Source organism: Trachurus trachurus (assembly GCF_905171665.1).
Source record: "Trachurus trachurus genome assembly, chromosome: 18".
NCBI lineage: Eukaryota > Metazoa > Chordata > Actinopteri > Carangiformes > Carangidae > Trachurus > Trachurus trachurus.
In genome coordinates, this window is record NC_139909.1 from 19,573,819 (window position 1) to 19,600,764 (window position 26,946).

The 26,946-nt window shown below is 42.8% G+C and overlaps 2 protein-coding genes across 2 annotated transcripts in view; both read right to left on the reverse strand.

Annotated features, from left to right (window-relative positions):
• The window catches only part of LOC311001606 (regulator of G-protein signaling 12-like), a 31,436-nt gene extending 10,829 nt beyond the window's left edge, over window positions 1-20,607 (reverse strand). The window contains exons 1-3 of the mRNA XM_083992709.1: window positions 20,485-20,607; window positions 17,516-19,403; window positions 15,734-15,826 (exon numbers count right to left, since the gene is read on the reverse strand). Of these exons, the coding sequence (XP_083848835.1) occupies window positions 15,734-15,826; window positions 17,516-19,309 (1,887 nt within the window). The 5' untranslated portion in view covers window positions 19,310-19,403; window positions 20,485-20,607. The remainder of the gene's footprint in view (window positions 1-15,733; window positions 15,827-17,515; window positions 19,404-20,484) is intronic.
• Window positions 20,608-22,649: 2,042 nt separating this feature from the next.
• msantd1 (Myb/SANT-like DNA-binding domain containing 1) lies at window positions 22,650-24,743 on the reverse strand (the record flags this gene model as incomplete). The annotated part of the gene is made up of 3 exons (XM_083993111.1): window positions 24,134-24,743; window positions 23,732-24,025; window positions 22,650-22,917 (listed from the first exon to the last, which is right to left on the reverse strand). Exons 1-3 carry the CDS (start codon window positions 24,385-24,387, stop codon window positions 22,650-22,652), a joined length of 816 nt encoding a protein of 271 aa, XP_083849237.1. The 5' UTR covers window positions 24,388-24,743.
• Between the last annotated feature and the right edge of the window lie 2,203 nt (window positions 24,744-26,946).

Below are 26,946 nucleotides of genomic sequence, written 5' to 3' on the forward strand. Positions count from 1 at the left end.
AAGGCTGCTAATATATCTAACCGAGTCTCCTGTGAGCATTAGCACAGTTTGGGCTGTGGTGAAATTGCATAATAGTAGATTCTGGAGGTGCAATACCATTAGGAAGATGACACAAAAAATGGTGGATGTTGATTTAATGACTTAATCCATTTCTAATTTCTAACTTCCTCTGAATTCTGATGCAATTGGTGGTTCTCAAATGGGTCATTCGGCCCGAGAAACAAGTCCAGACATCTACTGGAGCAGCTTATTCAGCTTGCCATCTGTACAGGCAGGGGGAAGTAGTCGCAGTCATGAGCACTGACGTGACGCGTTGTTCCATTTTGGGAACAACCACATGCAAAAGCTCTATCAGACATAGACCACAAAACCACTAATTGTCCGTCATAGGCCTCTTTACAACTCTGTTGCTGCTGAGTCCAGCCCCGTATAGTCAACACCCAAAAAGCCGCCCCTTCTGTGGTGGCCAGCATGTGTACAGTAATCATGGGTGGGTAAAAGGATGAGGACCAACATAAAGCTGAAACAGAGGAGAGAGAAAAGAGAGAACACCCACTCCATCTGTCTGTTCCCCCCTTTGGATCTAAAAACAGCTAAAAACCATCTAACCTTAAATATATGGACTGTTGTGACTGTGGTTCATTTTAAAGGACGAGACAGACATCACACGCGGTGACGTAAACTTTGAACAAACAAAAAGGTTTCCAGGCTGAAGCTTTAAAAAAAAAAAAAAAGAAAAGAATAAAGTGCACTCATTCATTTTCCTTCTTAGATGACAAATGACTTATATATATCAACATTTTGTAGGAGTTAAAATTCCACAGAGTTGCAACAAATCATACACACTCGTGTCAGAGGAGAATTATGTCAACGGCAAATGTGTCATAGGTTGAGTAAGCACGCCTAAGCCCCTGAATGAATGAACGAATGAATGAATGAAGGAAATATTGCAACTGATCTCAGCAAGTGCGTCACATACTTATTAGATTATACTCCCAAACTGATGTACATTCCCAAATGGGTAACAACAAAGTAACAATTATTTTCATTACTGGGTGATTTGCTGATTTTTTTTTTTGCCAGTGATAGACTTAATTGTCTGTGTCACAACAGGAAGTTTTGAAAAATAATGAAAGAGCTGGTTTTATCCAACTGAGTACAAACCCAAAAGATGTGGCTAGATGTTAGTTTATAAAAGATACTTAGTTTACAGTGATGTAAAACAGAAACAAAAAACCCTCACACTGAGAGGCTGGAAACAACAAAAACATGGCTGTTTAGCCTCGTATATGGCCTACACGATCAATAATTGTTGGTTAATAATCTGGGGATTAACTAATCAATAGACTGACTGATCGTTTAAGCCCTTTTCTTCCATACAATGACATCATTACACATGATACTTGTAAAGGTTGACCAGGCAGGGCTGGCAAACACATACAGAGTGTTTGTGTATGTTTGTGTGTATGAGGCTGCAGGGGTTAGACCACACACACCACTGTGTGTGTTTTTTAAACTCGTTATTGCTTCCTCGGCCTCAAGTGCCCCCCCCCCCCCCCGCATCAATGAGGCTGAAGCGATGACCCAGGAGCCCGATCACCTCTTGTCCACACACACACAACCCCTTCCTCTGTCGACACCTCCGGCGGTGACAACAAGCCGGTCCACTGTGGGTGGCTCTGCAAGTAGCACGGACCCTCTTTGATCTCTTTCATATCAGGGTTAAATTGGCAAATGTCCCATTTCCCAGTGGGGAAAGCCTCTGCAAGATGTCCACGTTATGTTGTCATCAACCAAATGGGCAAAATCAGGATTCGAGTCACAGTGGGCGCCCCCCTCTGTCTCTGAGGAGAGTGTGATTTGGCTTCTGCAGTGGGAAAACACAACTCTGGCTCTACTGTGGCACGGCCCCCCCAACGACACACACAGTCTGGCATCTCGAGACACCACATGACGAAGGAACGCTGATGATCACAGCGACAGATTTCTGTGTACGATATGGAGTGAGACATCATGACTGGTAGACCACGCTTTCATCCGTTTGAATAGCTGAAAGATCAACTCCATTCACACACATGTTAATGAGATCCTTAGAAACCTCTTTAAAGACTGGATTTCAGATGTTTTAAAAGTGAGTTCTTTTATCTTTTGGGCTTGTTTAGGCATGTCCCCCGCTTTCCAAAAACTGGGTTGAGATGTACCCTCTTCAAGACTTTGCCACACTCACATAAAATAAGAAAAAAAAAAAAAAACCATTGTCAAAAAAAGTTTTACTTTCTTTCAAGTCAAGGCTGATTCTAGCACCCCGCAAACAAACAACCACAAGTCACCGCGCCGCTTCAAACAGCTGTTCAGAGTGGGAGACAGACAACGAGCGACAAAGAGGGAGATTAATGAGAAAAACAGCTGACTGAACAAAAAGACTCTCCCCGCTTCATACGGAGGAGGTAGAGGAGGGTTGGTCGGCGAACCACAGTTTACTTACGGAGCCGAAGTTCCAGGTCCTCTTGAAGGAAAGTCTCTTTTTGAGACTCATTGTTCCCTAGAAGCTACACCAGCAGCACACCAGACAGAGTATGTGTGTGTGTGTGTGTGTGTGAAAATGCATACCTGAACACTCCCCACCCAAAAACTCTTGCAAACCATGTCTGTACAAGTCGGAGCGAGGGAGACGAAAGGGAGGGAGGGAGGGAGGGAGGAAAAAAAGGGAGCAAGAAATTTGACAAGGTACTGGACAGAAAGGAAGAAAGAGGAGGAGAGGGAGAACGGGGAAGAGGAGGGGGGGGGGGTGCGAAGGAGGAGAGAAAGATTTCCTTACTCCGCAGCTGTTGCCATGGCAACCCACCTGACAATACATACAGCCTGTGCCACAGTGGCATGAAGGAATCAGATGAATCAACCCCCCCCTCCTTGTCCTCCTCACAAAAACACACACACACACTCACTATGTCAAAACCACACTGCCCCCCCCCCCCCCCCTTTGTTTCCAGTCGGGGAACTCTCTCTTTTTTCTTTCAAGAGAGAAAAAAAATACTCAGTCAGTTAAAATTGAAACCAGATGCATTTTTGTTTAATCAAAATAAAAGTTTGGTGAACTCTTGGGCTTCATTACCCGCTGTCACAGAGCTCCATTCTTACGCCCCGGACGGTAAGCGAGTCAATTGGTGTTTTCTGCTTGCAATTTAGCTCATGTACCAGAAAAAGATTTATTTTTTTATTTCTATTTTTTTATCCTGGCATCACTCCTTGTCTCCGCTGCAGTACTGTGCCTCCACATATCTGGCAAATCTCTGCAATCAACATGCCAACTGTTTTTGGAGACCAACTATTATTCTTATAGCATGGGTGGTTTCATTCTCTGAGGTTTTTCCCGTGGCAAACGAGCGAGCATTCTTCGGACTTAATTTTGCCGTGAATAATGAATGAGATACAGTGTTTATTAACAGCCTGTTTTTCATGGTAGATTTCTCGCATTTAATTAGGTTTTTATACGGTCTATCACTTTTGGAATTGGATGTTTGCCATATGTGCAGGTCTGTGTTGCTGGTTTTTGGAAGGGGGGCAACTGCAGATGACATGTTAGTCATACACCGCCGGAGAGGTGTATGTGTGTGTGTGTGTGTGTGTTCATGTATGTAAACACGAAAGAGAAAGCGCACACGAGGACAGAGCGAGAGAAAAGGTCTCTGTGCTTCAAATGCAGTAGGTTTTACAGTGTTGTGTTTGTATTGGCACTGAAATAGATGTGAACTGTAATCTGGATAAATAACGGTGAACATGTTTGGACAGTGGCTCTTTAAAGGCTTTCATATGTTGCACTTGATTGCACACACAGAAATTGACAAGTACAGTAGCTGTGTAACAACTGAAGAACGAGAGGTTGAGAGAAACACTCGTACCCTGCTTACCTTCACACCTCCACACACCTGGCCAACCACGGTGTGAAGTGAGTGTCATTGTCAAATTGTGCATTTTGAAAAGTTGGACAAAGCCTTCCCAATTTCACTATCAGAACAAGGGTTTCGAGGTCTTTTAATGGACTCTGGGTTAACGAAAAAATAAATCAAAGCTGTGCTGGTAGTGGGGAGTGTTGCTGTAGGCGGCGAAATACGATCCAGGACGTCCAGTTTTAGTGGAGTTTGAAGGACAGGTTTTAAAAGCTCGTCACGTGCCTAAAACTCTGCAACCCTTTTTCAACCCTGGAAAGTTACTGCAATGACAATCATTTTGTCTCAATGAATGACAATCCAATCCAGTCGAAATCCAGTTTTACCGAGCACCAAGTATTGTCTCCTACTGTTTTATTTCCATATTAATGTTTGCTTGATCTTTTTCTTTTTCTGTATCTCGACATCATTGCGAATGAGGGAAACCTCAATGATTTTCAAGGCTTAAATAAAGGTTGGATAAAGATGATGATGATTCACATTTCAAAGCACTTCAGCAGAGATGTGTGCTTACTAGGGCTGAACAACTAATCAAAATATAATGGAATTCATAAGAGTTTGGATACTAAAGTAAAATGTGTTGCAACGTACTATAAATACAGCATTGTGGTGCTACTGAGAAACCCAGGTCCACACATAATATTCTCTACACATAAAGGAAGATGCTTGTTCACTAAAATCATCACACATCATCATAATATTTATACTTTTTTCAGTGAAAATGAAAACTAAACATAACCACTCCAAGTGATATGACTCATGTCTCAAATGCAATACCTGCCAAAACAATCACAATGTGTTTTCTTTTCTCTTTTTTGTGTGCATATCCCTTAGCCCCATGTGCTTAATATCGGACTGACCAACACAATACACTGCCAGATGCCAATTTTCTTTTTTTTGTTTGTTTTTTTGATGAAGCTCTCTACATCAGTACACCTGCTGCGTCCATGCAGCAGTCTGACTGGAATGATTTAGACAAGTGCTCGTCTCATGTGATGCTGACACGATGTCGGTCTGAAGGTGGCCTGATTATCCAATCAACACCTCATCTAATGCATTTGGGACCTAAAGAAAACAAAGCGGTGTTCTACTTTCTCCTTACATGTCACCTAAAACTTAAAGGGATAGTTCACCCAAACTGCTCTTCCTGGTCCGTCCAAATCTCGCGCGATTTGCATTGACACCCAGATCACGGCTCCGCAAATCGCGGAAGAGCAGTGCTGGGAGCTTCCGCTACAAACAAGCTTAATACTTTTTTTTTTTTTTTTCGGAACAATTTCTCATGTTGGGGCTTCAATACAAGAGGGACATTACAGACGAGCACTATGGAGGTATTTGGATGTTTTTTGGTGTGTCTTTTTGGACGAAGAAAAGTGGTGTCCGTTCGCAACCGTCATGTGGACATGCAGTGCTGCACGGAGCCCTGCTGTAACTCAGAGAAGGCACGGAGGACTCTGAAACTTCTCCCAGCCCTTAGTCAACATGAGGGTGAGTATAATGAGTGAAATTTGAATTTTGGGTGAACTATCCCTTTAATTTTGTGTACACACTGCATTCACAAAGAAAAAGGGTAAAGACTGTGCCAATAATCAATTTCACCTCTCTTCTGGGTGAGCGTGTGAAGCGCTTTTGACGGACATTACCGTCCCACAATGCAAAGCATTGGAAATGCACAATGCAAATGGAGGAGCTGTGTGAAAACTAATTGCGGACAGCGTTGATACAGCTCCAGGAGCATCTCAGAAATATCTAATAACAAGTTAACTCTCGGGAGAAGCTTGACTATGCTTCCCAAATCTGAATTGGCAGTGACTTCACAAAGTCACAGTTTGATATTCTTGGGAGTGTAAAATGGTATTCATGTAAAACACTGCGCTATGCAGATAATCACATTGTATGCACTACCACAGGCAGAACGTGTTCACCTTCCTGCACAGATAAAAATCTACTATGCAGTAATTAGAGGCTATTTGCGGCGCTGAGCTGAGTCACCCATAACTGTGATCACAAAATCACAGGACAAAGAAAAGAGTTTGGCTCAGCCCTTCAGCTCTTCTTTTGCCCTTTGACACCCCTGAGGCAGAGCGTTCACTGCAGCCAGGTGAGCACGGCTTAGAAGCAGACAACAAGAGCAAAGCATGTTGGGACTTTTCAGACAAAATGCCTCGAGGAAAAGCATTTTTCAGCTGCTTGCTGCGGAACTCTCGAGTCCGTTGCCACGAAGTAAAAAGGCTTCACATGAGCGCATGAGCCTCCACATGATTTAATCAATTTGGGAAACTTTTTTCTAAGACAGACTGTGCAGTGACAATACGCACAGTTTGTCATAAGACCTAACTAATTGCATGTCAAGTTCTCCATCAGGCAATCTTGACCGAAGACGGAAAATAATCTGGACCTGCTATCTGCCGCAGACGACAAACTATTCCCTGAAAATAACATCAAGAAAGAGCCTTGCAACTTCCTTTTGAGGGAGGGAGGGAGAGGGTGCGGCGACTGATAAGATGGAAGAGACATTTATTTCCCAACCAAGCAAGGAGTGTGGGAGAGAGAGAGAGGGAGTCGGACTGATTTAGAGAATTATAAAACTCCTCTGACAATATCTAAGTGGAGACAAGAGACAACCTTGTGTATGATCGTTGTCGGGTTAATAAAAAAGTGAAGTTCAGTGTTTTAACTATGGCAAATCTTGTTTGTCACCACAAAACTGCCAGATACTCTATCGCGTTAGCAAGGATCTGATGGGGTCAGCATGCTTATGTGATGCTAACAGATCAGGAATGGTAAACAACATGAGCACAATTAGCATCCGTCTGGGTTTTGGCATGTGTATTATGTCTATAGATGTCAAGCCATGAAACTCTATATTGAGTCCCTTCAGACAAAAAATTGTATTTTTCATGACTTGTACAGAACATCCTAATAGTTCACCTCCATCACTCTCCATTAGGAAAGTATAGGGAAATATTTCTCACAAAAGCCTGAGAAATAAAATAACACTGATACTCAATGTCAGTTTCAATCTTGAAATGATTCAGCTCTTACCTTCCCCACCCACACACAGTTTATCATGGATTTAAATATTAGATTAGATGCAGTGGTGTTGAAATCCATGTAACACAACTGAACAGTAAAAAAAAAAAACTTCCCTAAAAAATTAAGCCATGTAAGGTTTTGATTTCACAAACACACAAACTAGAAGGCGGGGAAGAAAAACCATCCTTTGAATGTCTTTGTCACAATTATTGTTTTGATTTGATTTGATTTTTATTTGTCTCAAACAAGCACATCAAAAGACAAACAATCTATGTAACAAGAAACAAAACAACAATGATACTGTGCAAGTTTGAGAAGGGGCTGAAAGAAGCAAAGCTTATCAAGTTCAGCCCCCCCCATTGTCTCACCTGACTGGCAGGTCCTTTACCGAAACCCTGACCCTAACTAAAAGAAGAAATTAGAAAATGTGTTTTGGCAGGCAAGAGTTTCGGATGTGAAATTCATCATGTTGTGTGTTTGTGTACAGATGAGACTACACTTAGGCACTGGAGTGGGAAGCCAACATTTTAGTTGTGATTTAATTATGTTGATCTCTGAAGAGCTTAATTAAAAAAAAACTAATCTTATAAAAAGGGTTTTTATGTTGATCAAGATCCCACCTCAGACGTTAAAATAAATCACGCTAGGTGGATGCACGTCTGGCCCCGGATCGTGAGCCGTGTAAATAGACCAGACTTGTGTCGAGGCGGCTTTTAAATGTAATCCTCTCGGTAAACAAATGAGTTGCTCTCAGTATCTTTAAAGACATGAGTGATTTGCATGCAAACAGAGGCCATCGTCATCGTCACAGTGCATTTCATCTCTTAATCCCCTCTGATCAGCAGTAATCTACTGCCTGTTCCCAAAACTCCGACTGGTTAGCCGCAGCAGATGGGTGCAGGCCTGCTCTTGTCTAGATTAAAGTGGCATTACTATGATTTGTGCATTCCTGCGCGCGCGCGTGTATGTGTTAGCCACTTGTTGCTGATAAAAAAGCTGACAGGGTGTGCTAGCATTCATCTGAGTGGATATGTTTACCCTTTTCCCTTTGCTGCCCTACTTCTCCCGGGGTCATGAATGTGGTGCTTTCACCAATATCAGAATGTGTCTTTCCCAACTTCTAACAATATGAATTCTGATATCAACAGATTTTAACTCTGCCTGAACCCGTCAGCTCACATATTTTGAACTCACTGCTCACTACTACTCATGTGTGTGTAAGGAAGCCTAACTTTAACTCCCTTTGTTGCGTTAAAGTGACAAAAGGGGAATATTGGCATATCAATGACAGGCTGGTTTTGGGAAAACACTACACAAAATAAGTAACAAACAAAACAAAAATACATTTGATTTGTAAGGCACAGCTGAACCCCCTCAAAAATAGAATAACTTCAGAGAAAGAAACTAGAAACAGTGACCACGACCCCTCCCATCTCAATTTATTGTCATAGAGAAAAGGCTGCGCTCACATGAGCCTGGAGGGCTTTAGGTGGGTAAACCACATAAGATGCCACCACACCCTCTGACTGCTCTCCTCGTCCATAAAAAACACCAGAAATGGACTTTCCAACCTGAAACCTGACACTTATAATTAGCCCTGTGAGTTCCCCCCCAGGTTTTCCAAGGAGCTACATGAAAGCTTAGCGCACGCTGTTTTGAAAAGTCTTGGGTGCTTTGGGTGCATTTGTTGTGTAATGATAAGGTCAGGATATGAATGAATATCTGCCCTTTTGGGGAATGTACAAGGCCATACGCTGCCAGTGACAAGCAACGGACACAATCCTTTACTTTCCGTGCAAGTAAGTTTTGTAATCATCTTGGTCATGCACAAAACCTGAGGTGACAAGTTAAACCAAACTTAAGGGTGGCACTGAGTCACTACTGGCATTTGGCAAGATAACGAGCTCATGGCAATGTTCACAGAGGTGGAAAAAAAAGCAGTTGGGGACTCACAAATGATGTGATGCCTTGTGAACACACACACCCTTCCTGAGAAAAGCTTGTTTTATTCATCTCTGTCACATGTAAATGACAGTGCCGGTCCCCCCCTTTTCCTAAGCATACAGTATATTTCACAATATGCCATTCATTTATTTGCACTACATAATTTGCATCTCAGGGCAACATTTTCATTTACTACCTTGGGAAACAGCATGACGAATGGGGCAGGACAAAACATGAACAATATATGGCCTTTGACTCAACCTGAAGCAAGGATATCGTCCAATAACCGTGCCATATAACCATAAATATCATGTTTATTTATGTTGACGACGGGATGAAGATGTTTATGAAAATACCTCATCAGGGAAAGTTAGTGTTTACGTTGTCAAAGTAGACTGCCAAGCCAATCCCTCACAACATCACAGGGAGAGTAACTTGGCTGCCCCCAATAATCCATGTTTATGATTTCCACAGTGCGAAACAGACAAGACCTTGGCCTGATTTCGCAGCATCTTTTGCCAACACAAGGCCAAAACGATACCGGTTGCATTCAGCTTCCCGAAGCCATCCTGCAATCCCCTCCAGTTAAAACAAGACAGCCTTGTCTTCTCTCTCTTGGCGTCTCAGCCATGAAGCAAGCGTAACCCCGGCGTTGTCTGAAATACAGGTGTGTGAGGTAAACAGTACGAAAGACGAGCAGCCCATGTATCGGAGACAAGTCTGAACTGTTACCAGTGAAGGTGATAAAAGACTTTGGCAGTTCTGAAGCCATTCCTCGTTGAGTAACCTCCACACCCTTGGCAGCAGATTCCCCTTCAGTGAAGCAGAGACATTTAATAATAGTATGTTTGAGGAAGGTAAACAGTGAGTGTGGAATGAATCATTTCCAGGGGTTGTGTATCACATCCATAGACATCCTGGTTCTGACAGCTTTTCCTATAGCCAATCAACAGGGGGATGTTGAGGAGCTCTGCGGTTAGGTGAAAAGATATATCATAATCATGAATGTCGATAGATGATGTCATGGCGTTGGTGTGAGAGCGGAGCTGCAGCGAAGTCTCGGTCCAGAGATGGAGAGGCAGCGGGTATTTTCCGTGGTTACAGCTTGGTCAAATAGCAAACTCAGCAAACCACAGCCACATCTGGTCATCTGGTTATTGGCTGTTGCATATTCATACGCGGAGCAGCAGCAGCTGGACAGCTAAATAACTTCTACTCAAGTTTTGTTGTGTTAATGTACTGTTTTTCCAGTTAGTGGGTTTGGAGAGAGGAGTCTATGTAATTTGCAATAAAAAAAACCTCTTGCAGGAGGAAGGAAAGAAGAGAAGGAATCATCATGGAGAGACATTTAGAAAATGTCAGGCTGCTTAGTCTTTGCATCCTATAATGCTAGCCTAAGGACACATTTCGTGAGCGCAACTGTCCACCCACACTCCAGAACCGGCCATGTGATGTCAGTGAGATAAAAGTGCTTCGTGTTCGCCTGCGTCTGCTGCTGATCCGCAGGAACACATTCTCTCAAGTTATAGCACCCACATCAAAAATAGCGAGAGAAATGTATATAATGAGGCATGCCATCTAAATTTAGCAAATGACACCAAAACACAATATTAATAATCATAACGCCACTTGATTGTTGCTTATGTGTGTTTAATTTGCATCATTTCCTGGCAGTCCTCACACACAAAAACACACACACACACATATTTTCTTAAGCTTGCTCTGGAGATGAGTGAATAATGATGGTGAATCAGAGCAGGGACATGCCTGCACAATGCCAGTAGTGGCGAGGTAAACCCACAGGCAACCATTTCAAGTTCAGACTGAACCACCGCTGTAACACGACGACCTCAAACACACAGCGCTAGTGTACATTCACTGAGGATTTGATTCTGTCCAACAACAACGACCTCTCATCTGCTTCTCTCGCACTGAATCTCACTTCTTCCAATGGCACCAACTGACTTGCCAAAAAAAAAAAAAGGGGGTCACTTCTCTGGGCGAGCGCAACAGGGCGCGCTTCATTCAAAGGCCCCGTACAGTTTTTCAAGAATAATCCTGGGTCACATCATAAAAACCCTTTTTAACATATCGTCTAATTTAAAGTCAGCATGCATCCCGATATGTGATGTTAGAGCACATTTTGCAGTAGACAGCAGCGCTGTGTGTACCATAAAGCACATGAGGATTCGGCTGGCACTGCTCAAAACATTCCTCTGACAGACCACACAAGCTAACCACTGTATGCCGCTCAAAAGGCTACAACAGGAGCTACAAAGAGCCCAAAGAAGGAAAAGTTAACGGTGGCAGGGGAGGATACCACCAGTGTGAGAGATGAAGATGGCATCAGTGGACAGAAGAGCAGCAGAGACGGACAAAATGAGGAAGACTTAAAAAGACTTACGGAGTTGAGAGTTAAAGTTTGCTCCATGTATGGCACTGCGTGCGTGCGTTTGGCTTTCTCTTCAGCGCTGCTCCACACACCTGGTGTGTGTGAACGAGTCCATCCGCTGGAGCTCCGCGGTGCGTGTGCGAGTCAATGTTTGCAGTGAAGAGAGACAGAGCTCAACGGGGGAGGAGAGAGCGTGGAAGAGAGCCGAAAATCCTGACAGCTACTGGGAGTTCAAAAGCTCCCTCTCTCTTCCTTTGCTGCCGGTTCCTCTCTCTCTCTCTCTTACTCTCTGCTGCTCTCTCTCTCTCCCTCTACCCCCTCCTCTCTCTCTCTCTCTCTCTCTCTCTCTCTCTCTCTCGTTGCTGTAAATTCCACCTCTTTCCCTCTCTGTTTACCTCCCTCCCCGTCTCTGTGTCTTCATGCCTTCTCTTGGTTTCTGCTACGCCCACAGGATAGATCTATTACCCACAAGCGTGCAAACAAGAGCTGCTAATGTCTCCACACCTAAAAGGAGAAACTTCACACTGATGGAGCAAAAAAAAAGGTGCCCCAAATTTCCCAGCAGGCGCCGGGAGTATGCCTGAATAAAACAGTGTGCATACACTCACAGGTCACAATAACAGATGTTTTCACATGCAGCAACACATCAGAAGACAAGGCACAGCAGCCGGCAAATGGTGTCATCGCTGTAAAGTTGAACACGCCGTCATCTGCAAAGCATCACGGGCGGCAAAGCATCTGTTTGGAGCTAAAAAAAAATCTAAAAAATCAAGGAGTCTGTGACGATGAAGAAGAAATCGGCTCATAGCGGTTGGAGCTCTGGGATGTGGGGGCATTTTCAGTATGGCTCATGGAGGTGCCAAAGCTGCACATTCTTCAACATGCCCAAACATAAGAGGATCTGACAACAAAACGCTCAGCATACATCAAAACACTTCCCCATCACAAGATGCGGAGAGAAAACGAATCAGCAAGAATTATAAAGCAGTTTCTCCCACTGCTGAGCCAGAAAGGCACACACATACAATCGAAGCATGTCCAAAAGCACGAGATTATATGTATGCTATTCTGACTTGGGTGCGTGGGTTGCGAAAGCTACGTGTCAGAGTCTTTGTAATGTGAAGAAAAATAACAAGCATTTGCTCATTCCTCTGCAAGCCACTGTGACGCACACCGCCGACCATGGAAAAAGCAACACGGCCTCACGCGTCCAAATTGTTCTGGGCTCAACCGCAACATGTAGCGAGGCCACGATCCAGGGGTTATCCGCAAGGGTCTGACCCCCGAGCGCTGATGGTGAACTCCAAAATAGTCTCACAGTATCCTTGTGAGTCCAGATGTGTGCACCGACTGAGAGCTTATCGCATTTTTTCATGCTACACTTGCCATGAGAAGAGTCCTTCAATGACATCCTTCGAAAGGACACACGAGTTAGGAAGTGCAGCAGAAATCAAACACTTCAAAACCCCTTCAAGTCTGTACCTGCACTTCAAGCAGTCAAGGTCAACAGTTTAGATTGATAGGTTGATCACTCTATATCTCTATTCCCTCTGAAGTGGAGCACAGAATTCAACCGAGAATAGCTCCCATGCTCTACTTACCTGATACATGATGATGTCATAGATTCCAGTATTGAAGCTTGTGTCGATGTTGCTTCTAACAGTAAACACAACTGATTCTCCAACTATAAACCCCTGCATCATGGGTAATGCCAATGGATGGGCTTTGGTTTGCGGTGGCAGGGGTGCGCTATCTGATACCTGACCATGAACTCAGGGTGAAGCCCTTGAAATGAGAGCCCCCGGGCCAAGTGCGAGGTGAGGATCTAATTGCCGTTGACAGCCATAAAGCATTCCCTATGGTGTAATGTCTCAGAATGTATAGGCCCACGACGACCCGCCTGAAAAAGTAGACGGCTTAAATACCGTTGCCTTGTTCGAGGCCGTCTGAAAAACCTTGAGTTGGATGCAACCATAAGAAACTTTTGTTGGATGCTGCTATCCTTGAAGAAGTAGGGCCCAGTCAATAAATTGTCCATTTAATAACACCAAATTACAGCATGGAAACTCTGAAGAGATGTCTGTAGTGATTTAAAAACAGTGTTGGCAGTACATCGTTTGGTAAGGACATATCTGAGGTATCTTTTAACTGAAGAAAATCAAAAATGTTTGTTTTATGTTATGGGTAGCTAACTTTTCTGCTGTTAACTTTTTTTTTTTTAATCCTCAAATTCACCTCAAAAACTCCAGTACCACTCGCAGCACTAATTGGAAACATCTATAACTTGCCTTAGGGATCATACAGTCATACAAATTTTACCAAACATCCAAGGGTACAAAATCTTGGACCACTTGCAGACTTTTGGACAGGGGGAAATTCACTCCTTTGACAACTGCAGTCAATATGGCTGTGAACAAAACAAACAAAAGAACACCTCTGTTTGCACAGCAGTAAATATATTCAATTTTATAAATGTAAATACATTCCTACCACTGTTTTGACAAAAACGGATCTTTCCCTCACAAGAGATTATTAAATGTTCTTCTTTTTGGCAACAAAAAGTATCTTATGTAAACCAAAGAAATGCAGTGATTTACCTTTAGCAGGAAGCATTAATCCAGCTTGCTAAATTCAGACTTTCTTAGCTTTGCTGGCAGAGACAAAGCAGTCCAGCAGTCAATCTGCACAATGTAAATGTCTGACATTCATAACTAAATAATTCCAGCATCAAAATCCAAGTCTTGTTGTTTAATTGAACACAAACTATCATTATATGGACCCCCACAAGGTATTCTACATAAAGCAAACCAAAGTCAGTCCACTTACTCTACCATCGGCATGTCATAGGTGGATTATGTGCAGAAATCATATTACCCATGATGCTACCACACAAAAGGCAAGCATTTTTGACATTACTGGCACTTAGGGTTATAGGCCATCTCTTATTACCAAAGCAGCCACACAACAGAGGTGAAGGACTGGTATTACAGGTGAGAAGGTGAACTCGGTACAATACTATAAGTGTGAAAACATCCAGCTCTCCATCAAGCCAATGCTGTTTTGTTCCATGGAAAAATAGTTCCACCTTCTTAGTGTAAAATAGAAATCTGATTACAGTAGCCCGAGGCTACCCAGTTCTCTGTTATTCGAAATTGAACAAAGAACAGGGATAAATATCTGATAACAAACACCTGGAAAACAAGTGTATCAGTTGTCAGCAATGACGGTAAGCTCAAAATTAGTTTGACTCTTGACAGATGCAACATAATTAGCGACTGCAAGGAGGCCATAGCCATAGCAACTGAATATGAAACACCAACAAAACACCAACAAAAACACACAGTGAGGGAGTCTCCATACATCAGCCAACTTGGAGCTCAGAAGCAAAGCAAAAAATACATTGTAACATCATAAGTCACAACCTAAAAGTGCAAACCTCCTCCAATTTGACCACTCAGAAGTAGAATATTTAGTGTTTGTAATGTTTTTATAAAAGGACCTGAGCATAGCGTGGTCTTAGTGATTACAGTAAATCAACAAGACACAGAAGTTGTGGTTTGCAAGCAGAAAGTCTGCAGCTGTTGTAACCTTTTATAGCCATCTTTAAATCCTTAGACTATATATCTGGGGCAGACCTGCTCAGAACTGGTGAGCTTTTTTAACAACAGCACTGTTTTGTGTGTGTGTGTTGGGAAAATCCTGAGGAGGAGATTGGTGGCATGCCTCTTTGATTACAATGTGTGGTCTGCGGGTGTGTCTGTGTGTGACTAATGCGTGGATATACAGTATGCCATTTTTTGGGGGTTTGTTTTTGTGTCTTCTCTTGTGCATTCAGAAGCAATTATAAGCCGAAGGAACAGTGTGCGTGTTTTTTATGAATGTGAATCAGTGTGCATGAGTAATGCATGCATGCGGAGGCCATCGGAGAAAGAGTTCCACAGCGACATTAATATGAGAGAATGTGGGCACGATATTCAGTCGTGCAGCAGTGCTCATTAGAGAGGCCAAACAAACAGGGCCATGCCTCTGGCCGCGCACAAAGACCACTCTGTGAGCCGCCCCTTCCACAAGTTTAGCAGCAAATGCAGAGTTCAAGGCAACGGAAATGAAAGGTTAAAAAAGAGCTCAAAGTGGAGCAGAGTGAGAAAGGGGGGGATGGTTCACCTTAATGTCCACATTAGTGAGGTTGACCAACTTTTCTGCAAATACAAGCCCAACAGAATGGGAATTACATAAGACTGTCAGACCGTGAATTAAAATAAATAAATAAATACTGAAATGAAATTGAAACTGCTGAGGATTTACCATGTGGGGGAAAAAAAGCGGTGCACTTCACACAAACTGTGACACTGTCTATCATTTTAGAACAAAAGGCTAAATCTTTGAAGTTAAAAAACTAATATATATTTCATACCTCAAGGTCATCCAGCGATCGTGCCAGGCTGAGACGTTTGGAAGAGCGCCGTTTAGAGGCACGAGCAACACCCATACCCCAAAACCTGGAGACCTGTCAAAAACAAAGGAGGGATGGATAAGCAAAGACACAAATATCGATACAACTGACAGCTTGTCAATACTGTTTCCCTCTATAACTGCATTTGATTCTAGACAGCAGTTTTGAGGTTAGCATATTGCAAAGCAATGGCTCCAAGTTACTGTGATGAATTTTAAATCAACTGAAGTGAATTTAACTTTATTGTCATTATAATAATCAAACATGATGGGTGGAGAGAAAATGTAAATGTGACATTAGCAAAAAGAGAAGTGAGCATGAGGTATGAGAGGTGAGAAAAGGCTGAAAATGTCAGTATTTCTACCAGATTTGCCCATTAAATATTCTATATTTATGTATAATGGCAAACTGGTCACATAAAGGTTAACCTGCACAACTACCCTGTTTCCTAATTACCAAGATAGACACACTTATTCACAGTCTGTCAATAATCACCACTGGAAATCAGCTCTGCTTGCCTATCACTTAAGAAATGACAATGCATTTTAACAAGCTATCCGTATTCTTATAATTGCATAGGCTGTGTCTAACGCTTGAACAGGAGTTTAAGAATTGCAGATAATTACCACTGCATGACATGGGCTCTACCCTGTAATTTGCCAGGCTTCCTGTGCATGATTGTCTTTCGTTCTGATCTAATGCAAGCTCAGGGGCAAAGACACGATCCAGATCTGATTTATAAACACAGGAAAATACTTTGCTTAAGTAAATAATTTGTCAAACTGCAGCAAATGTTGGGAATGGCAGTTTAAAAAGCCTACGGACATAATGGTTGCCCTGAATTTTACATCTAACCCTTTACAAAACTATTTTGCCCTATATGCCAGTTAACTGGAGCCATTTCTGTGGCTGAGAGAAAGTCACAAATTCAGAGATACTGCAACATTGCTGCCTTCCTGAGAAAGGCTGGTTTCCGGGGCTACATGGCAACACAGGGACATCTTGTGGACAATGCGGAAAGCAACACACACCCACACACAAAACCATGTCCACACGTTTGTGACAGTGACATCATTGAGCTACAACAGGTGTTTTCCGAGTTAAATTCACACTCAGCACCGATTGACTGTTGAAATAGTAGTATTGTATCTCATTTTAGGTGCCACCAAAAACATACTTTCTAACACCCCCCCCCCCCCCCCCGCCCCCAAATGTCTGGAAACTCAACTCCCCGTGACCATTTAATACTTCCTGTGTCGCTGTGTTAAACATGAATGAAGTACAGAAACAGATGCTCTCGCCTCAGTGGGACTGTGCTTACAATGGAACTATTTATTGTCACTTTGAATGTACAAGGTTTTCTCTTCACCACGTGGCTGAGAAATTACCTGCAAGGATACAGCAGGCTATATGAGAAAAAACAAGATTCATCAGTTTTTTTTTTTAATCCTACAGTATCAGATATGGATATCAACCTGAGTTGACACTGAGGCTTTTCCTCTAATATTTGCATATTATGGAGTTTTTAACCTATTAAAGCCTCAATAAAATGAAGAAAAGCAGCTCTCTTTGGTGAACTTGTCACAACCTTAAGACATAACTGGTTGGTAGACAATGTTTTATTGTGATGGATTATTTGGGAGCCAGTAATTCAGACCAGAGAGCCTCTCAAAAGTGTTAAATGTGCCATTTTTAAATCCTGCAACTTTAAGCATTAAAGTGTAAGAAAGCTGTCTTACTCACATTTTTGGTTGTACCATCCTTGCGCTGTTTCTCTCTCTGTTCAAGAAACCTTTTGGTCCATTCCTCCCTGGGAGGCATCATGACTTCTGCTGGCTGGTACCTGTCTGTGGGAATCTGGCTCATGGGCGGAGGGAGGTTATTTGTGCTGGAGCTGAGGCTACCATTGGAGGACCAGTTGTTGGTGAATGTCACCTGAGCCTCTGGATCACCGTTCAGGGCTTTAGGCCACTTTTGCTTGGAAAACCACTTTTGGCTAGCTCTGAGAGGGTCCCCGAAAAAGTTAGGTTTTTTACCCAACGGCAGGGGAGGTGGCGGTGGTTTAAATTGGAACTCGAGTCTGGGTGGGGGACCCCCATAAAAACTGGTTAGTGAATCAGGACCAGGTAGTGACTCTGAAAGGGAATGTGTGCTGGCACTGTTCTCTGGATTAAGTTTATGGCCGTTCTCAGAGAGGTTTATTGGGGTGAGGTCTTCAGACGGAGGATAATCCCACGGACAGCTGGGGAGGTGGGCCCCTGGGTGGGGTCGGATTGCAGAAGGGAAATCCCTGTCCGCTCTCTCCTCAGGGGGGGACGCATTTCCAATTCCACTGTCCCCGTTGCTGCTGGCGCTTCCTTGTTTCCCAGTGCTACCATTCTCTTTGGCTTGCTGCTGAGCTTCCATGTCTAGTTTTACTCTGAGCTTCTCTACAGCCTCTCCCATGTCACTGTACAGGACTGTGACAAAGTGAAGGACATCTGGGGGGATCTGAGGGAACTCCAGACAGCCCAAAGCATCTGGATCAGGAGTGCAATCAAAGCCAAAGCGTCCGGCTATCGCTTTGTGGTCATCATGATTTCCCAAATCTGGATCGATAAAGAAAACATGGCAGGAGGCCCGCAAAGGACCATCATCTGGTACCTGGCCATCTACTATATGTGCCGTAGTGACCAGGCAGAAAAACCGCGGGTCTTCAGCACATACGGCCCCTAAGACGAGGTTCTCAGTAGGAAAAGCTGCCAAAACGGCCCCAGTGTCATCACAGAGGCGGACGCAGTCGAACATAATCTTCATCATCACCAGAGTATGTGTGTCCTGCTCGGTTCCCAACTGTCGTATTCGCTCCCTGATAGCTTTTAAACAGTCCTCCTCTGGCCCTGTAGTGTTCAAAATCAGCTCTGTGGAGCTCAGGTAGCCAACCACCAAGGTCATGTTTAAAATACTCCAGTCTGGGTTGACTTCTTCGGCGTCTGTAAAAACAGAGTCTGTGTCCCCCACCCTGGACGTTTCCTCCTTTGGTTGCTCAGATAAAACACTCCACTGTTGCGACCACTGCGACATGTCAGGCTCTGATACCGGCCTCAGTTTGTTGGCAACAGCATGACCAGAGTTGAAGGAGGAGTTGTTGGAGTCATCAGAGATGGTGCGAAGAACCCCGACCTTTTGGAAAATGCCACTCTTCGGGCCATTGCCAAATTTTGCGTCATTAAGGATGGGGTTCCCCATTATTCTCCCATCAGCATGCACCACCATCCCCAGCGGTCCTTTGCAGCTGCCAATCAACTGCACAACAGCCTCATGTAGAGCAGTGGACACATCAGTCCCATTGATTGCCATGATGCGATCCCCTTGTTTGAGTCCTACCAGGTCAGCAGGACTTCCTTCCAGGATGCCACTCAACAGACATGGCCGCTGTCCTGAAATAGTAAAGCCATATCCTGCACGACTCCGGATGACCTCCACACTCCTGATCCCCCCAACTGCATTTAAATCCAGACGCCTCCTTGCACCCTCAGGCTGTCCTTGTATCCTCATTTTTGCTGTAGGGTATTGTGAGATCCAGTGTGTGCGTGTGTTTGTGGGAACTGAAACACTTGCAGGTTACCAACACTATTGTGTGGTTGTCATGCTGTAATTACACACAGTGGAGAGAAAACAGTAAGAAACAATGTTGAACAATACTTCAACTACAACAAAACAAAACGGACTGGGGTCACAGAAGTAACTCAGTTTAAAATCAGCTTTCAGCAACAATTTCTTTTTTTAAATTTTGAAACATTAAACTGAGGCTGAAACTACTGAATATTTACAATCAATAATTCATTTGAATACTGGTAATTTACAGATGAATTGTTTAGTCTGTAAAACACAACACTGTCAAATACCCAGCCTATGAGGCTTTCATCTATCTTGTCTTTAGATTGGTTTTTTTTGTTAACATTTTTAATATATAAAAAGGCAACAAGTCCTCACTTTTAAGAAGCTGAAAACAGCTCATTGTTGCTTGATAGTCTTTAAGTGAATCCTTTATAAAAGCCAGCTAGTTTTCTGTCAGAGTCCATTAATGGATAAACTCAGCATTTCTATCATAGAGCAAAAATACTATTAAACATATTATTATAGCATTTTGTCAAAAGAGATTTACAAAATAAATTTGGACACAAATGAACTACTTGAAATTAAAATGCAATTTCCTAAATGCATTTGAATACATCAAGAAAAAGGGTTGCTAATATTAGAAAACATAATGTGGACCTTATGACACAGAAAGGCAGAGTGTTTCTCCAGCTGCAACAACTAAGTAGGCCAACACTGATATCAATCTTATTTTAGCAATTATCTGTCACAGTTAAGGCACACAGCTTTTATGTTCTTCCTAACACAGCTCGCAAATTAACCCCCCCATTCACCCCTCCACCCTTTCCCCCAAAACAGAGTGCCAGCTGGCTCCCTACTCACCACCATCTGAAATGATAACCAGACTCGTTGGTTTCGGTCAACCACTCTGTTTTTACGTGCTCCAATACTTTGCTCACCGCACGAGTTAAACACTTTCCAACACAGGAAACACCTGGAGAACCCTTGAGGCTGCTTTATGTTTATGTTAAACTCCGTTATGAAAACGTCAAACCGATAAAATAAAGCTAAACACGAACTTTTGGTCCCACACACTCGCTCCACAATGAGACTGTTTTAAGTTTTAAAATTACCTTTTGCAAGGACGAAAAGTTCCGCGGAAAGAGCCAAAGGTTTAACATTCACGTTGATAAAAGTCCACGCGTTTGCATTTGTCACTTTACTACTCCATTTTTCCTCTTTTAATTATTCAAAACAACATTTCCGCGCCGTGATTCAGTAGTACTCCATATGGGAAAACCACCACGACGGCACCACCTCCTCCCTCCATTGACTCACCGCGGAGATCACAAAGCGTCTTTCACAGTAACCATGACAGCGTAACGTCTCCGGAACACGTGACGTCGCCCTCTGACCAATCACCACGCGTGTCGCGTTCAATATTCAAACGATTGGAGCGAGCCCATTGGCTGATACGGATGTCAGTTGACCTTCTTTATTTTTGCGCTGAGGTATATCTAATTTAAAAGCCTGGGTTCCTTTAAATGACTAATCACACTTAAATGTAGAAATACTACGATTTAAATCCCACTGAAAGATCTAATCTTAAACTGGATGAAACCGGATGAAAATGTATTATATTTGAAATATACTCATATTACTAAGTTCTCCACACATAAATAATTTATATTAAATTGCAACACATATCTTACCAAAATGATTTGGCCATCATTGCTCTGTAAATCACCTGGTTGCCCCCCTGCTTCTTCCACACTGGTGCAGTGCTTTACAGCGAATGGTCTGTAAACAAACCTACCTGGTCAAAGGGCTGCAACGGCTGTAGTGCAGTGCACACTGCACACACAGTCACATGGCTGCATGACACATGTGTGGCCAAAACATTTCCAGCAAACAGGAAATAATAACTGACAGTCATTTGATGAAGCAGGTCACATGGCAATTTGATTAGTGTTACAGACCAAGACAAACTGTTGCCCTTTCATTATTATTAGGGTGAGTGAGGTATCAAAAAAACAGTAGCCTACATATTCTTACTCAGGAGGCAGTGACTTCTGTGTGAAGTTGGTGTCGTGTGAGATGGAACTAACTTAATCCCTAGTTTCTCCAAATCCTCTTAAAATAGGCTGGAAGGCAGAGACTTTAACATTTCAGCTCTATCACTCCTTGCCTTCTGTGTACTTTGCATTTCAATAATTACCCCGCAGAAACAGATATGCAGGAGAAACAGTGGAGAAAATGACAGTCAAACACATGAAATGGTGGCCAGGCTATACGTTTATTCAGCAGAAATGCAAAGGACAACAGGTCATCTTTTAATGTAGTATTCAGGGGGGAAAAAGTCTAATCCTAAAAGCACAATGCCAACCAAGATTAAATGCTACAGTATAAATGGAGTACACTTAGTCCAATTAACTGTGCAGTCCAAGTACAAGTCAGTGGTCACACTGACACACATCTAAAGATGCCGCTTTGGAAAAGAAGATAGAATTAGAGTATTTATTACACATACTACTTTATTTATAACACTAAAAGAGCTTCACCTTTATATAGCTTTCCGAGTCGAGAGCAGTCAATGTATCTTTACAATACATTATTTCATCTGTCTTTTACAGTCATTTTTGTGGAGCTTCATCAACAAGACAAAGAAAACTCAATACCTTTAGAAGCAGTTTTGTTTCCTCCATGGGAGACAGTAAGCCTGCACATTTAAACTGACAATTTTGATATAGAGCGCAAAAGGGGCATATTTAAGACACATTTCAGATGTGAAATTTCCATCTACAAGAAATCTAACACAGTTTATGCTGATTATGTTGCTATTTGCTGACAACCCACTCAATAACAGCAGGGATTATTGCCTCAGCTCCTGGTTCATAATGCTACAAATTGCTCTGTTTTGGCATCAAGGCTTCCCAACTTGTAATTATCCTGGCACTGTGACAATATGAAGTGACAAGATAAGTCTAATTTTGCAAGGCTCTTGTTCCCACAGTGTTTTTTCAAAGGGAAGAAATTATCAAGAAAGAGACAAAATATGCATGTGATGAAAACACCGGAGCCTGACTAATCTGGCAACATGTGCCTATGTCATTATGGTCATTGAGGTCGTCACCTTTCATTACTGGTATCCAGACTGATGACACCATAACAGCATATTGTCGAACCACTCAGTTCAATGTGTAACTGAAATCCAAAATAAATTTACTTTATTTCTCCATCAGAGATTACAGGTGAGGCGAGCCCATGGTTTCTCCAATCGATCCTGGACCCTCACTCTTCATGGCTTCCCAGGGTCTTTGGCTCCAGTGGACAGAGGCTGGATCATCTTCTCCAGGAGGTTCATCATACGCTCCTGCAGCTGCAGACACTGGACCTGGAGCAGGTTCTGTTGGTGCATGGCCCGACGGACCTCCCTGCACGTCTCCTCTATGGCTCGGCTCGACCTCTTTTGCTGCTGCAGCATGGCCTGCATCACCCGCAGCTTCTTTTTCTTCATGGACAGGTGCCTGTTTGCATGCCTCTTCCTGGCTGAAATAGGATGGGAGCTGGAGAACAGAGAGGGGAGGGGGGGTGCTTTTAGATCAGACTGCATCTTGTAAGATACACATAGCCTTTGAATATTACCTCAAAAGCTCATGTTAAGACCACAGTCTTTTATAACAGACAGTATAACAGTAACATTCTCTCCAATCCAAAGATCAACAATATTTCAAAGTATTTTTAACACTTGATAATCTAAATAAATTGCCTGTGATGTGTACTGCCATATAAAAGCTAAAATGCAGAGTTGATATAAGGCTAGAACTGATATGATGAAAGCAAAGTTATTGTTTTGTCATATACTGTATATTTTTACTTCAAATAAATGCTGTGTAAAATCTGCTGCAACTACATAGTAACAAACTGTTACAAGAGCTAAGAACTAGTCCAACACATAACAAATGGCAGAGAGGAAATTCTAGCGTAAGATAACCCCAGCTAACTGTTTTTCTTCTCTTGCTGTTCTATACCCACAGAGTTACTCAGTTGTCAGGGAGAAGGCTTGAACTAAAATGTATTTTATGTGATAAGAGAAATATATATTTATAGAACTGTATTTAGCTGTATACGGTTAATCTTAATATCAAGGTGTTGTTTAACACTAGATAAATCTCTATCTAGCACACCGGTACATATTATCGCTGAAAGAAAACTTTGATCCCTAATTGTGACTCTTGGCTTTGTAAATGTTTCTCTTCTACACCCTGCTGATCACTGATTTAATTACCTGCTCTCATTTCACATGCTTATTATGCTAAATAAAAGTATTCTAAGAAACACACACGTACGTGCACATGGATCTCATCTAGTTTGTGTTACCTGGAGCCCTGTGTGTTATCACTGTCGGAGCTCAAAGAGTCCAGCTCTTGCTTTATCTCCATCTCATCTGATGAGCCTGTGTACTCTGGCAGGAATCCTATCATCCCCTCCTCCGACTGGGCGGCCAGGTTCTCTGTGGACTGGGATGAAGTGGAGGGACCTGCAGCGGAGCCCTGAAACTCCACAGAGCTCACCCGGCCGTTCTCCAGCGGCTTGGAGAGGATCTTCTCGATGGGTTTGTAGTACGGCCAGTCCGGTGTTTCCCCGTTTTCACCAACTGTGGTTTTCAGTCGCCTGTTGAAGCAAAAAAAAAAAAAAGGGATGTTTATTATAGTCACACAAGAGCAAAAGTTTGGAGTCAAAACTCAGGAACAGGTGCAAAACAGGATGTGGTTCACTTGCCTGTACTGGAAAGACATGTTGGTGATTTTCATCTTGATCTCTTCTTTGAAACGCTGCTCCCCGGTCAGCTGGAAAAACCTCTGGGACATCTTCTCGTAAACCTTGGCGTTCCTCTTGCTCATTTTCAGCTCGTTGTGGTGTTCCTCCCACACGTACAGGAGGGCCTTCATTTCGCCGTCGGTCCAGTTCGGGGCCCGCCGGTGTTTCTCACTATGGCCTGGCATTAGGTAGCTGAAACCATCGTCTGATGCCATTTTTGAAATGGTTCCCTTGGCCTGTGCTGGCTGTGTTTTGCAGAAACAGGATCTCTTTAGAGGTAGAGTTTGAAAGCCTTTTTACTGTGCTAAGAGCTGTGTGAGGTGTGGGAGTGATACATGCAAAAAAAAAGCAAGAAGGCACACACACCAGCGTCCTGCCTGTGCCCTTCCCCCTAGCCTAGCTGAAAGAGGACTCAAAATGGGGCCTAAGGCAGGAGAGGAATCCGGTTAAAAGCTTTTAGTGCTGCGTGATGTCACCGTGACATCAAGTTGCCTTGGCAACGGAGAGGGAGGCCCTTCGTTTTCCCTCCCCTTTCCTCTAACCACTCCCGTCCGCTCTCCTTTCCCCTCCATTCTGCTCCTCTTGCAGCACAAAAAGCTTTTAGCTGAAAGGCAGCAGTGTGAGCGCACCAGATTGCTGACAGTTTTGAAATATGAGCCTCAGGGGAGGAGGAGGAGGAGGGGGGAGGCAGGAGAGGTGGGGGGGGAGAAAAAAAAGAGAGAGCAAGAGACCACGGGTATGTGTTTCCTTGGCAACAAGGCAGCAGATTTGGTAGTCAGCCAACACGCTGCTCCATTTAAAAGCTTTTAATAATAGACAAGTCATTTTGAGACAGGGAGAGGAGAGATTTGCTTCATGATGTAGTGGAGAGGAAAACACTTCCAACCTGCAGTTGAGACATAAAAGGAGAGTGAAAAAAGCCTTTCACTGAAAACTGTGAAACACTTCAGGTGGAAATGACAAAGGGGAGACATCACACAAAATGGCAACATGCCGTGATCAGCCACAGGCAACCCTGCAGTGGAATACAACATGCTGACTGCTGTAATCAGCTTTCTATTCATAGCTGTAGGTGGTAGACAATGGACCCCTGCGCGAGGGGTTTCTCTGACCAGTTGGAGAGACCCCTCCCCCATTTAAGTCTCACCAAGGCACGGATCTCCCTCCTCTGCCCCCCCTCTCTCAATCTTATCAGTATTTTTCCTCTTGTCTCATGCTCCCTTTCTCTCCCCCTCCCACTCTGCTCCTTCTCTTTTCTTTTCTTTTTTTCCCCCAAAAATAAGCCACACTGTCAGAAATACACAGACTGTAAAAGCCCAGGCTGCTCCTCTGCTCTGCAGCATCCTAGCTGCTGCTCTGTCACTGTTTACTTTTACATGCACAATTTCTTCCAGCCTCACTTTGTCTTTATTAGCGACACTAGTTGACGTCAGTCCAGCCTGATTAGGCCCTTAACCCATCTGCTCCTCACTAACCTGACAGGCGGCCCGTGTGTTTTCCTAATGCAAATTGGCAGCTTTACACAATCCATCACATCTGTCACGTAAAAAAGAGACGTTAAGATCTGCCTTTGCAGAAATGAAAGAGTGAATGAAAGTTGGTGTGGAAAGTTGAATATGTTTGTTTTTTTCCAGTTTGTCTCTGGTGGCCAGTTAAAAGGTCTGTGCTTCAAAATGTGAAAATAATAAATGTTTTTAAAAGTAAAACTCATATTCTGCTTATTTTTTCACTGATGATTGGTAATGTGACAGTTTAAAATAAATCCTGAAGTAAATCTCAAATGCTTATTTTGTGAAAACAAATACTATATAGGAAATAAACACTTCACTATCAGAGCTGTTTATCAAGCCCTGCGGTCCTCACATCCATATAATTGTATTTACTTACCTTAATACATTTTTTCATTCATTAAGGTGGAGGTAATCCAGACTACTAATCCAGGAGCCAGACTAATCTACAGATAAACTGGTCATGCGCGCTCATGTCTAGAGGTAGAAGTCAGTAATGTGAGGGATCTGACAACATTTTTAAAATTGAACCACATAACAAGACGTATCAGAAATCCTTCTTTTACAACAAAATACTGTTAAAACAATATAATAATTTCATTAAATGAGCACTCTCCGAGTAAACTGAATAATCTATAATCTCTACATCATAGTGGAAGTTGACTCTTGGTGAAACAAAAATGCAAAATAACCCATGACATTAAATATTTCTCAGTTCAGTTAAGTGATCACAACCTTTCAGGACTTACCTATTTTAATATTCCATCACTCCAATTGCAACAATTATCTGTTGTAGAGACAAAAAAGTTGTTCAGATGGTCTGTGTCAAATGTAAACAAACAGCATTTAGCATACTAGATATTTGGTTTGTTTATGCAATATTTGCAATTAATGGATTCAGTTAGTAGACTTTGAAACTCCACTAATTACTTTCATTAAATTTTACAACCATTTGTGTTTTTGGTGTACCATAATTTGCATATTTGTTACCTATTGCAGTGATGGGAGTAATGGCGGCGGCACACAAGCAGGCTCCGTGACGCCTGTATCACTCCGCCTATTTAGATCAGCGGGCTTATGGAAGACAGCAGTCGCAGGTGCCTGTGTGGAGGGATACTGAGTGAGTTGTTTAGTGCAGTAGTTAAATACATTTATTTTAAGTAATTTGACATGTTTGAGCTTTTTTATTTTTTTTTATTTTATTTTTTTTTAAAGTAATGCAATAGTTACTTACCTTGTAATTAATTACTTTTATCATTAAGTAGG